This window comes from Lissotriton helveticus, chromosome 6, assembly GCF_964261635.1.
Source record: "Lissotriton helveticus chromosome 6, aLisHel1.1, whole genome shotgun sequence".
Classification (NCBI taxonomy): domain Eukaryota; kingdom Metazoa; phylum Chordata; class Amphibia; order Caudata; family Salamandridae; genus Lissotriton; species Lissotriton helveticus.
The window spans coordinates 719,627,254-719,639,610 of record NC_136067.1 but is presented as its reverse complement, the minus strand read 5'-3'; the positions used below and the strand labels follow the sequence as shown (position 1 = coordinate 719,639,610).

The following is a 12,357-nucleotide window of genomic DNA, read 5'->3' as shown; positions in this document are numbered from 1 at the left end:
GACACATTCACACTGAAAAAGCAGGTGAAACAGCTGGAGGCGGACAATAACCTTCTGGCAGAGAAGCTGAAGGATCAGGAGGGGCGATCGAGGCGAAACAACATCCGCCTTATAGGTGTGCCGGAGAGCTCAGGCGGCCCGGCCCTCAATCTCTTTGTGGAGGATTTGGTTACGACTCATCTTCAGCCAAAAGGATTGTCTACTTTCTTCTCCATTGAGAGAGCACATCGGGTCCCTGGAGGAAGACCGAAGCCGGGGGCCCCACTGCGGCCCATACTAGCCCGTATTTTTTACTTCAGAGACAGGGATGCGATCCTGCAGGCCGCGCGTAAAGCTCCCCCTGATCAGAATAGATAATGCTACTATTACGATTTTTCCAGACTACACCGCAGCAGTCACGAAGCAACGCAGAGGATTTCTCGACGTCAAGACGGCTCTCCGTGAACGGGAAATCAAGTACTCAATGTTGTTCCCCGCCAAACTACGGGTTGAAGCCGATGGGAAGATGTGGTTCTTCTCGACACCTGAAGAGGTGCAAGACTGGCTGGACGGCTTGCGCCGGGTCCCCAGGACGGGGCGCACTGGAGATCGTGAGGCGAGGCGATCGCCAGACCGATATGGAGCAGGACTGAATACAGGGCTTTGATCTAGCGTGTGCCGCCAAGCGATAGATGGACATGCAGTGCCGCGATGTTGCTGCTGCGTTGGCTACTAACAGACGCCTACACTCATGGCACCCTTAAAAGGTTACCGGTAGAGTCGACAATTGTACTTATGCTTTACTCAGCTACTGCACAGGTACTTTCCGTTGTACATGGGTTATGAGGCCTTATGCGATGCTACTGCTATACCCTCGACACTGCTGGTTTTTCCCGGCTCGTCAGACAATACACAACGGAGGGGGCGGAGGGAGTTCTCTCTTACCCCCGTCGTTCTGGTACTGGGAAGGGCTACTAAGCACTCGGTTTTGTTGGGGTGGCGGGTAGTTTTGACTCCGTCGAGCAGGGAAGCAGGGAGGAGGGGGAATTGTTGACAGTTGTTTTATGGTTTGATGCTTTCTTCTCTAGGGCGAAAATAGCAGAATGTATATCTGGTGTAACTTTTTTGGAATACTGCATTGAGGGTTGTTCGAAGTGCTGTAATGCCTGTGGCATAAGGCATAATGACATCACACTCGGAGGATGGGTCGCTTGACCCCCTGAAGTCCCGATAGCTCCCTTCTCATTGGACACATGGAATGTGCATGGGCTGGGGGATAAGATTAAAAGGGGTCTGGTGCTGCAATATTTAAGACAAGCTGCACCAGCGGTGGCCCTGTTACAGGAGACGCATTTGGTGGGCTCGGCGTGTAAGGCCATGGACCGTTTTGGATATAAACTGGTAGTACACTCTGAGTTCTCCTCAGGTTCAAGAGGTGTGGGTATCCTGGTACGTAAACACTTTCCATTGTTGTACACCAGACTCGGAAGGATGATCAGGGTCGATTTGCGGCCATGTGTCAGTGGGAGGGGAGACATATCAACGTAGTCTCAGTATACATTCCCCCGGCCCTTCAGGCCATGTCCTTCCCGGTGCTTAGTGCATTTATATTGAGTCTTCCTGAGGGAGAACTGCTCATTGGAGGTGATTTCAATTCAGTGGTGGATGGAACCCTTGACCGATACCCTCCCAGAATAGATACACTGGGTAGCTCCTGCATGGGGGGATTCATAGTCGCCCTGGGTCTTACTGACACATGCAGATACAGACATCCCACCTCACGATACTACGCTTTCCTGTCGGGAGTGCATAACAGCCTCTCTCGTATAGATTAATTCTTGATCTCCGCAGGCAGCCTTCCCAATCTGACAGAGATTGAGATTCGACCCCGAGGCATTTCGGACCACTCGTCTATCTTCCTGACTTACACAACACATACTAAGGTACGACGGCGCATTTACCCCATCTACCCCGGATACTTACATATCCCCAAGATAAGGAAAGATATCAAAGCAAACACACAACATTACTTCCAAGAGAACGCAGCATCGGTGCAGTCCTCTAATATTTTGTGGGAGGCGTATAAGGCAGTGGTGCAGGGGCAGGCTATTGCATCCATAACGGGTCATAAAAGACCGGCTCAGGAAGAGTTGGATACCATGGAATCTGACCTTGCCGAGGCCACTGATCAGCATGCTGACAATCCTTCGCCGGCGACTTTGCAGGCCCTGCGCCTTAAACAGTGCAAGCTTCGGGAACACCAGCGTGAAGCGGTTAAAGTAAGGCTGCAGGCTACCCGTCACAAGATATACGAAGTAGGGGATAAAGCGGGTAAACTTTTGGCATGGTTGGATAGGAAAGAGAGAGCACAGAGGACGATAGCGCAGCTGCGTACCTCATTGGGTTTGGTGGTGACCGCTCCACAGGACATAGTAAATACATTGGCTGAGCACTTTGAGCAAATATATAACTCGGGCTCGCACATGATGATAGAAGAGGCTCAGACCTACATTAAGGATATAAAGATGCCAACATTATCGGAGGAGGCGACCCTCCAACTGGAGGCTGATCCCGCGGTTGATGAGCTGCATGCTCGTCATACCGGCCCATATGCTTGCTTAATGCGGAGGCTAAGGTCCTTGCCAAACTCCTAGCAACGCGCCTGACCCCACACCTTTCAACTTTAATTCACCCGGATCAGTCCGGGTTTATGCCTAACAGGAATACGGCCCTGAACCTCAGAAGACTTCACGCAATAATGGCACGCATACCATGCATCCAAGAACCTGCGGTTATCCTATCCCTTGATGCGCGAATGGCATTCGACATGGTTGAATGGCCTTATTCATTTGTGGTACTTAGACATTTGGGCTTTGGCCCCAAATTCTGCGCATGGGTGCAGTTGCTATACTCAAGTCCCCTGGCGCATGTGGCGGTTAATGGACACATCTCGCGGGATTTTCCGCTTTCTCGCGGCACGCGCCAAGGCTGTCCACTGTCTCCGTTGCTGTTTGCCTTGGTGCTGGAGCCTCTGGCGGCATGGATCCGATGGGACCCAATGATTCAGGGACTTAATTGGTCGATGACCTGGGAGGAGCGCAGCTGAGCTAACTATAATTGCTGAATTTCACTGGTTTTGCACGACTGAAATCTGAGCCTAACTAGAACGTCCCAGTAACCTTTGTTTTTTTCAGTGAATTTCTAAGGTTTTTTTCAATGTAGTTTCCCAACTATAATGTCCCTGTAACCTTTGGTTTGTGAGAGAATTTCTGAAAATGTTTTAATTTTATTTCCCAATTGTAACCACTATCCTTAGACAGTTAGTGTATGAGTGTGTGTATCAGTAGGTCTGTGAGTGGATGCAAGTGTCTAAGTGGGTCTGTCAGTGGGTGCGAGAGTGTGTCTGAGTGGTCGGTCAGTGGGTGTATGTCTGAGTAGGTCTGTTAGTGGGTGCATGAGTGTCTAAGTGGGGTCTGTCAGTGGGTGTGTGAGTGTCTGAGTGGATCTGTGAGTGAGTACAAGAGTGAGTGGTTCTGTGAGCGAGTGCATGAGTCTCTGAGTGGGTATGTGTGGGGTGCGTGAGTCACTGAGTAGGTCTGTGAGGGGGAGCACAAGTCTCTGAGTGGGTCTGTCAGTGCCTGAGTCCCTGAGTAGGACTATGAGTAGGTGCATGAGCCTCTGAGTAAGTGTGTGAATGGGTGTATGAGGGTCTGGGTGGGTTTATGAGTGTTGCAGAGGGTCTGTGAATGGGTGTTTGAGTTACTGAGCGAGCCTGTGACTGGGTGTATGAGTACCAAAGTGGGTCTGTTAGTGAGTGAATCAGTCTCTAATAGGGTATGTGAGTGGGTGCGTGAGTGTCTGAGTGGGTTTGTGAGTGGGTGCATGAGGGTCTGAGTGGGTATGTGAATGGGTGTGTGAGTCTCTGAGTGGGTCTGTGAGTGAATGTGTGAGTCTCCGAGTGGGTGCGTGAGTGGGTGCTTGAGTCGGAGTGAGTTGGTAAGTAGTTGTGTGAGTGTCTCAGTGGGTCTGTGATAGGTGTGTGTATCCGCGTGGTCTGTTTTGCCCTCTCCTGCTGTTTTGCCTTTCTGCTTGTTTTTCTACCCTCTATTTTGCCTTTCCTGCTCTACCTTTCCAGATCGTTTTTGTAACCTGTTTTGCCCTTTTCTGCTCTGTTCTGCCTCCCCTGCTTGTTTTTCTGCCCTCTGTTTTGCCTTTTCTGCTCATTTTGCTGCCCTCAATTCTGCCTTTTTTGCAGTTTTTTCTGCCTTCCTTTCTGTTTTGTCCATTCTGCTCTCTGCCCTCAATGTTGCCTTTTCTGCTTGTTTTTTGCCCACTGCACAGGGGAGAGGCACAGTGCTGTGCACCCCAACCCTCCCGGGCCGATTTTGGCCCCAGGGACCCCATCACCCGGAGCCCGGCCTTAATTTATATTATATTCAACAGGGGAAGGGGGCCACGCATCGACCCTCCCATGCAGATTTCGACCCCCAACGACCCTATAAATTCTATCCACTCAAAAAGGGGATGGGGAGCGCATCCCCCATCCCCAGGTCAATTTCAGCCCTGGGGATCGGCCGAAATACAATAGGGAAGGGAGGCCCCCCCTGAGCCCACCCATGTTTCCCGGAGTGTCCTGGAGCCTACCCAGGACACCCAGTATGCAATGGGACTGTGGGGGGAGCGTCAAGGCCCCCGCTGTCTCTGCTGGCTCCCTGTCTCCTGCGAGAGCCGGCATTGCTATTGCACACAAGGAGCTGCTGGAAATGCAACTTCCTGTGTGCAAGAGCACGTCTGTGGGCAGGGAAAGAGATGAAACCTCGTCTTCAGCGGGCGAGAGCACTTTGACAGCTCCTGCCCACTGGAACCAGTGTTTGCTTTTGCCCGGCCAGAGTTGTTGCAGAAGCAAACAGTTATCTCCCAAGGGTGGGCACATTTGGAGAGAGCTGGAGCTGGAGCGGGCCCTGTGGGAGGAGGGGGGCGGGCCCCAGGGCCAATTATGTCTCCAGGTGGGGGGTGCACTGCCCCGTCCTTTAATTTACAAGGGCCTGTAAATTAAGAGGTTGTGGTTCCTGGAACCGAGAACAGCTTAGGAGGGGGCCCACCGCTTTTTAAAGAAAAGCCCCCATATAATTTTTTCAATGTAATCCTGGGGAGGCGGTGATCCTCAGGGTACAGGGGATACGCGCAGCCTCCGCATATTTCTGAAATATAGCCCCAGGGAGGTGGTGGTCCCCGGGGCTCCATAAGCCTCAGGAAGGGAGCCCTGTGAGAAACCCTTTTTTTCTATACAATGCACCCTGGATCTGGCTCACACAGGGGTTTTTTCCAAAAGCATCACAAGAGCCTGTGCTTAATTTTTATGGGGGGAATTTTCACCAAAGTCACGGATTGACTTCGATTTTTGGTGACATTTTTTACCTCTTTGGGACCCCACAACCAGAGCTAAGGGGTCAGGGTATTCCTACTAAGCCCTCCTATTTATTTTTTATTTTTTTACTATTTTTCTGGGACTCGGCTGTAAAGTCCACATTTGTAAAGCGCACAATCACCCGTAAGGGTCTCTAGGCGCTGGGGGCCGTCGGGAAGATTAAGCGAGCTATTGCCCAGAGTCACATGGTGCTGGGCTAATCTGCCGCCGGAGCCGGGGATCGAACCGTGATCCCCAGATTCCAGCGTCAGTCGCCCTGGCCGCGGCGCCACACCTCTCCCCAAGATGGCTGCCAACACTTCCTGCTTGAAATGTTGCTTTACAATCAGATCTCAGCATGAGATCAGGGGGGTCTTTTCTTTAATATCTCTCAAACTACTGAACGGAACAAAAAGTGTTCTTTCTGGACCAAGAGCTACCTTTTTGCCAAATTTGGTGAAATTCTGTCTAGCGGTTCCGGAGATAGATAGATAGATAGATAGATAGATAGATAGATAGATAGATAGATAGATAGATAGATAGATAGATAGATAGATAGATAGATAGATAGATAGATAGATAGATAGATAGATAGATAGATAGATAGATAGATAGATAGATAGATAGATAGATAGATAGATAGATAGATAGATAGATAGATAGATACTCTTGAAGGCCATTCCGCCTTAAAAACATTTTTGACCATTTCTTATTCATCTTTTTTTTTACTTACTCATTGTCCTAAGATTGGTTAATTAATTAAAATGGTGCCTGCGTCTTTTTTGTAGGCACATGTCAACACACAGTCGCTGTGGCCTCATTATCAGGTCTATTTTAAAAAATGTTTTTGGGCCATGGTGCACAGCATCGCTAAAAGTCACTTGTAACGCCAGTAGGTCTCAAAGAAGAGGCTTGTTGCCAATGCTTGTTTTGCAAGTGGTATCTTCTTACATGTAAACTTATAGCAGAAGCAAATAGGAAATGTTAAAAAAATTACTATAATCATAAAATCTTTATTCGGCTGATCAAACAGCCATAAAAGGATACAAACGGCACCATTATAAAACCATCACTAAAAATGTACATAATATAAAAGTCTATAAAACAGAGATGACCCACACAGTCATAACAGTATATCAATTAATCAGGTCTCAACCTCCAAGGCACCAAAGCAGCTCACAGAAAGGATAATACAGTAAAAATAGCACACTGATTGGGTAGAATCTGAAGATAAATCAAGGCTGGCTTTACTTGAAAGAAATTCAAAGACTTCAATAGGGGAATGTAAAAAACGCTTCCTGGGCCAGCTAAAATAGGAGCAAAACATTACAAAATGCAAGGTGTCCTGTGGAGACTTACTGTCGCAGCCGTAGGGCAACCTAGCATCAGGCACATCCCAGCCACATAGGGATGCCAAAAGATGATGAAGGGAATTAAACCTGAACCTGGCCAGGAGAAACCGACCTTCTTAAAGGTGGACCTGAGCAACTATGGCTAAATACTCTGCACAGTTTTCAGTAGCATTTGACCTTGCACCAAGGGTTTCTGTAGCTAATGCTGCTCTCTCTCCAAGATGGTTAGATCCATAAACAACCTTTTACCAAACCCGAGCTCTCGCATGGACAAAGAGTAGTCATCAAACATTTCAGACCTTTCTAGGGAGGCAAAAGCTGTTTTAACATAGATGATTCACTTTATTTTATTCACCCGATTATGGGCCAAGCAATCCACAAGGATCAGCCGATTTAACTTTAATTCTTTCCTGATCCAGACCGTGATCTCGCACAGTGGAGGACCTAAGGACACCACATCTGTCACTTACCTAGGCCAAGCTCTGACTGCACCGCAAACTGAGGTAGAAAGTGGTACCTGTACTATCGGACGTAAAAATGTATTCTTGAGTCTTATCCAAGTTTACGTAACTCTAAAATGATGGTGGTGCCTAAATAGTAGGGCTACGGTAGCCTTGCCCCATCCCCAACAGAATAAAATAAAACTAGAGTGATGGAGGTAATTTTAAACTCACCTCACTTTCACCCTCATTATTTCTGATCACTACTGTGAAAATCAGGTGTAGGAAAGCATAACTAAGACGCTATGATGATGCTTTTCACGTAACTATCGAAGCGGACAACCAAGATAAAGATAAAGATAAAAAACCCTTATTCACATGATAGTCGTAGGACGACTATCATGTGAATAAGGGTTTTTTAGACAGTTAGAACCCTAGACCGCGATAAAAACAAGACAAGTGATCCATTCTCCTTTGATGAACTGTCTATCGTTTGGAAGCCGAATGGATCTCAGCTTCTTTCTCCCCTGATTGATTATAAGCTTCTCCTTGACAATCCTGAGTGCCCAAACAATAAGGTGACCCAACAACACTCTAGGAGACAGGCGACCCCAGGACAGATGGGGAGGCTCTCCCTATTCAGGGATAACATTCTTTCAGCCAACTTGATTTCTTTGGATACCACCCCCACGGCGCGATTAAGAAAACGCTCTATGGTGGAAACTTGAGGGGAAGCAGGAGGGGTGAAGCTTTGGAGGAAGACCCATTCTTTTTCCAATGCTTGTGGAGCCCTTACCTACCATCAAAGCCCTCCTACCCACACAAAAAAAAGAGGGAATTACCCATCTCAAACAGACACTACTGTATCAATACAACCTCCCCCATAACAAGAACACAGTCCAACATGGGCCCCACAAGAATCTAAAAACTGTTAGACTCTGGCAAAAGTCACAATGCAGGTGGCTGGCTTGAACTAAAGGTCATGTAATTCAGGTAACAGGTGGGACAAAGAGAAGCCCATCTTTACAGATGCCAAGATTCAGGACAGAAAGTCCTTCACGGCAAACACGTCTGTTCTTCAGTGGCTGGAAATGTGAGCCAAGAGGGTGGCCGGACCTCACTTCTTCGAGTCACTGAAGGGTGCAGGACGGGCTTTCCCTTTACTCCAGACTTTGACCTGGCGTGGCCTGCATGCATCCCACGCGGCGGAGTGGAAACAAGCGCTTTATAGCACTATGGCGGCATTACAGGAAGCGCACCCCTCCTTGCTTTAGTGCAATCTGGGGATAAAAGTCCCACTAGTCCAGGCAAACAACCACAGAAGGCACACTGCGTACCGCACCGCAGGATGGTAACAAGCGCTTTATAGGGCTATGGTGGCATTTTGGGAAAGCTGTCCAGCCTTTTCAGATTCGCTATCCAGGGGTGCGGAAGGGAAACGTGCCATGTGAAGTAGAGGGTTGGACCGCCAAGCTCTCGGGGTTGGACAGGAAAGCTGGGTCACCCTGTGCAGGGGATGGAGGTGGCAACAGTTCTGTTCACAGGAGCCCCTGTGCTGGGCTTGGACCAGGTGCTCAGTAGAATATCTGTTAATGCCTCATTAAATGGGTAGCCAGGGTTCTGAGGTGGAGACATCATTCTGCAGCATCTCCGTCAAGACATTGGTCTTGACTGCCACAGTAGGAAAGTGCAGGTCTAAGACCAGCGCAGCCATAAACACCATCATTTATTTATTTGCAAGTGAAGCCCCCTCCTCCGTAGCCAGGTTAGGGGGAGACACCATGCCAGGCTCTGGGGAGGTGTACAAGCTGCTGGCATCACCCAGGTCCCCGTACCAGCCCATTTCCTCTTTGAAAATCGGGATTTCTAAAGGGTCCTGCTGCCCCTACCAATTCTCATCCAATCCTAGACCTTCAGAATAAGGGACAGGATGAGGCATGGAGCCCAATGGCTCCATCGGCACCGGTCTCGGTGGATGTTCAGCCAGCTCTGTGTCATCTGGAATAAGGATGGTGAAACGTCGCCGATGGGCGCCGGCATCGCCGAGGGTCTCGATGTCAGTGGTGGCTACTATGGTGCAGGGGCTGCGGGTTAGGCGGGGGGCGGGAGGGAGTGTTTAAAAAAAAAAACAATTACCTGTCCGCTGCCACCTCTCCTCCGTTCTTCTTCTGTGGACAACGCAGGAACAGGAAGCGCAAAGGCTTCCAGGCTCCGCTAGCCAATCACGACGCTGCTAATAGAAGTGAATCCCAAACAGTAATTTCCCTATGTGATAGTCTGAATATGGTGGCGAGACAAAAGTTTTTATTTCACCTCTCCTGGACATAATTCTAAGAGGACCATCTTTAATCAAATCATTCACGTCTTAACATGAACAATGTATGCAATTCAGCATTATCCACATTCAGCAAAGAACACTCTACACAAACAGCATTTGCCCATCTCAAATTCCAGCACTAGCCAACACAGCCACATGTCCTCTGTTCTCATTAGTATTCTCTCGCAGTCGTAAGTACTCCTTTGATTTCTCCCAGGTGGATGAAAACAGCCTCACATCATCTCCTTCCTGCCTCCCTCCAGACCCATGTTATCAGCTGCCTCTAGACTATCTGGCACTGAATGCTTCTGCACTTTAAGGTCAGCTAATTTCCTTCATCCATTTCATTCTAAAGTATTTCTTTTGCCGTGTGGCTATCATTCTTCTTCACCTGGCTCGCAATGGTATAAAAAGTCGTTAGTGGCAATTTCAGCAGTATGATGGATTATGATTATGAATCGTTTAAAAAAACACAACTTGCCATCTTTATGCTTGAAGATAAAAGTAGGCTATCAATCTTGATGTGATTGTAGGTAGCCAAGTTACCAGTGTGCACGTTATGAATTTTCTATCCAAGACTATATTTAACAATTTCTTTAGGTAAAGGAGACGACAACAGAGCCCTCAAAGCCCGACAAGACACCAACACAATGCAATGTCCCAGTTCACACTAGGCACCGCTGCTCCATACAGATGCTTGTGCCAGTGCTTCTTAGGCATAACCAAATTAAAAAGATGAACCTTTGTCTCAAGCTAGCTGGGCAGTTAATAAGAAAGAGAAGCTCAACCCAGAGAAAGGCATATGCAAGGCTCCTGGCTTTACGTTTACATGTGGATTTTTACACATAAAAAGGAGGCAAACAATGTGTTTCTTGCATGTATTTACGCTTATACGTCTCCCTGGGCTGCATGGGGAGAGTTGAGGAAAACAAAACGTACATCTGCATACATTTTAGAATAAAATTGTGTATTTCCAGCCTCATCCAAGAACGGCTGACAAGTTGCGCACCCTGCAGCCTGACTAACTCTTTCCTGCAATAGTGGGTGGGTGCAGACTGGAAGATACACTTACATTCTAAATTGTGCAGAAACGTAGATTTTGTTTTCTTTAACACTCCCCATATATACCTGTTGTAAATTCTTAAAATCTATATCTAAGTTTTGTTTTCGTCAACTTGTGCACGTGAGAAATAGCCCAAATATTTACGACAGGAAAAGATAATCATCATGATTGAGTGACAATTTGATTGTATGTGGGCCCTTGCTCTGCAGGCAGATACTCGGTCCTCCACAGACGCCCAACGTTGGCCAGAGGGCAGACTTTTGCAAGTCTCTTTGGGAGTCTGTAGGGGAAGAAGCATTACAATACAGCAGTTGCTACAACGCGTTTAATTGGGCATTATTGTAATTTTTTGTACAACTAAAATTAGAAAAATACCAGCTGCAGTTGCCCTGCGACCTCCTTCCCACAACCCAGCAGCCCACAAAACATAAAATGCTGATACAGATAAAGTAAAAAATAAGTATAGGCCAGTAAAGATAAATAAAAATACCAGTAAACCGAGAGCTTTGCCATATGCCATCAGGAAGAAGAAGAAACCCAGCATATTTTCCTTTTTCAATGATCAAACTTACACTTACTATCAAAATGATATTCTCACAAATTGATGACTTACCAGATGTTCCTTACACCAGACTGGTGTAAGGAAGTTGGGGTGTCTGGTTTCAAAAGTCTGGCGTGCTTACATCCCTCTTTAAAGCCACAACGCTTTGTAAACGAAGTTCCAAAGCAACGGCATGCTGCGAACAGACAGAAGATTAATTAGAAGTGTTGTGGTGGGAAATAAAGATTATACTTTCTCTTCCCGAACAACAGATTTCAGTTTTCGATCAACAATTTTCCTCTCAATCATCCAGCTATCCTGATTGGGATTACTTTAACTTGTATTCTTTGAAGCACTGTGGACGTTACATAACCAGCATTAGTAAAGCCAATAGGTTTGGCTTCAATGTGCTAATGCATGCAAAAACTCACACAGGTTATTTGTGCCCTGTGGCTCTGGAAACGGCCTCTTTCTGTGCCTCCTGTGTCTATTTTTTTTATTCTCCAAGCCTGCAGTGCTGAATTATACCGACACTGTAAAATTCATCCTTGGTGCAACAAAATCAAGAGAGTGGAAAAACGTGGAGCAAAAATCACATTTAGGTGCAAAAGGACTTTTAGGCACAAAATGACTTCAACAGAGCAACTTCAGCAGGCGAGTGGAAACAACTGGGTGCAAAAGCACATTTTGGTGCAAATCAACTAGAGAGTGGTAACACTTTTAGAGCCAAAACATATAGTGTACAGTCAGGTACAACATTTGTATTGGTACAACATCAGCAGGAGTGTGGATCATACATAGGTGTAAAATGGCACAGTACATGAAGATTGCACTAGTAAGAAGTCACAGTATGTGTAAAAAAAAGTCTACTTAACTATGTATGACACCAAATTTTGTTGACAGCATAGTGGGGCAAATTCATCACTGACACAACAATCACGAGTGCTGATCCTCTGCTTTGTCCTCTGCTTCCTGGTGGACCAGGTCTTCTGTACAGTGGTCCATAGTGTCTCATCACCTTCGGGGTGAGGGGTACCAGGCAGACAGGTGCTACTGGGACCCAACCATTCGTGGTTGAGATTATTTGACACTCGTGTATACACATCGGGCCCACTATGGCTCTGCAAACTGGACCAACTCCAGCCCTTTCTATGCTTCATTTTAAGAGCAGCAAGGGCAGGCAGTTTAAGGCTGCTTGGGAAAGTAGCTTTGGGGCAAGAGCTCAGAACTGAACAGTCAACAGACACAATAACCATGT

The 12,357-nt window shown here is 47.2% G+C and overlaps 1 protein-coding gene across 1 annotated transcript in view; it reads right to left on the bottom strand.

Moving 5' to 3' along the window:
• COQ3 (coenzyme Q3, methyltransferase) overlaps positions 1-12,357 on the bottom strand; it is a 126,393-nt gene that overhangs the window by 75,051 nt on the left and 38,985 nt on the right. The window contains exon 2 of the mRNA XM_078648215.1: positions 11,172-11,295. Within this exon, the coding sequence (XP_078504341.1) occupies positions 11,172-11,295 (124 nt within the window). The remainder of the gene's footprint in view (positions 1-11,171; positions 11,296-12,357) is intronic.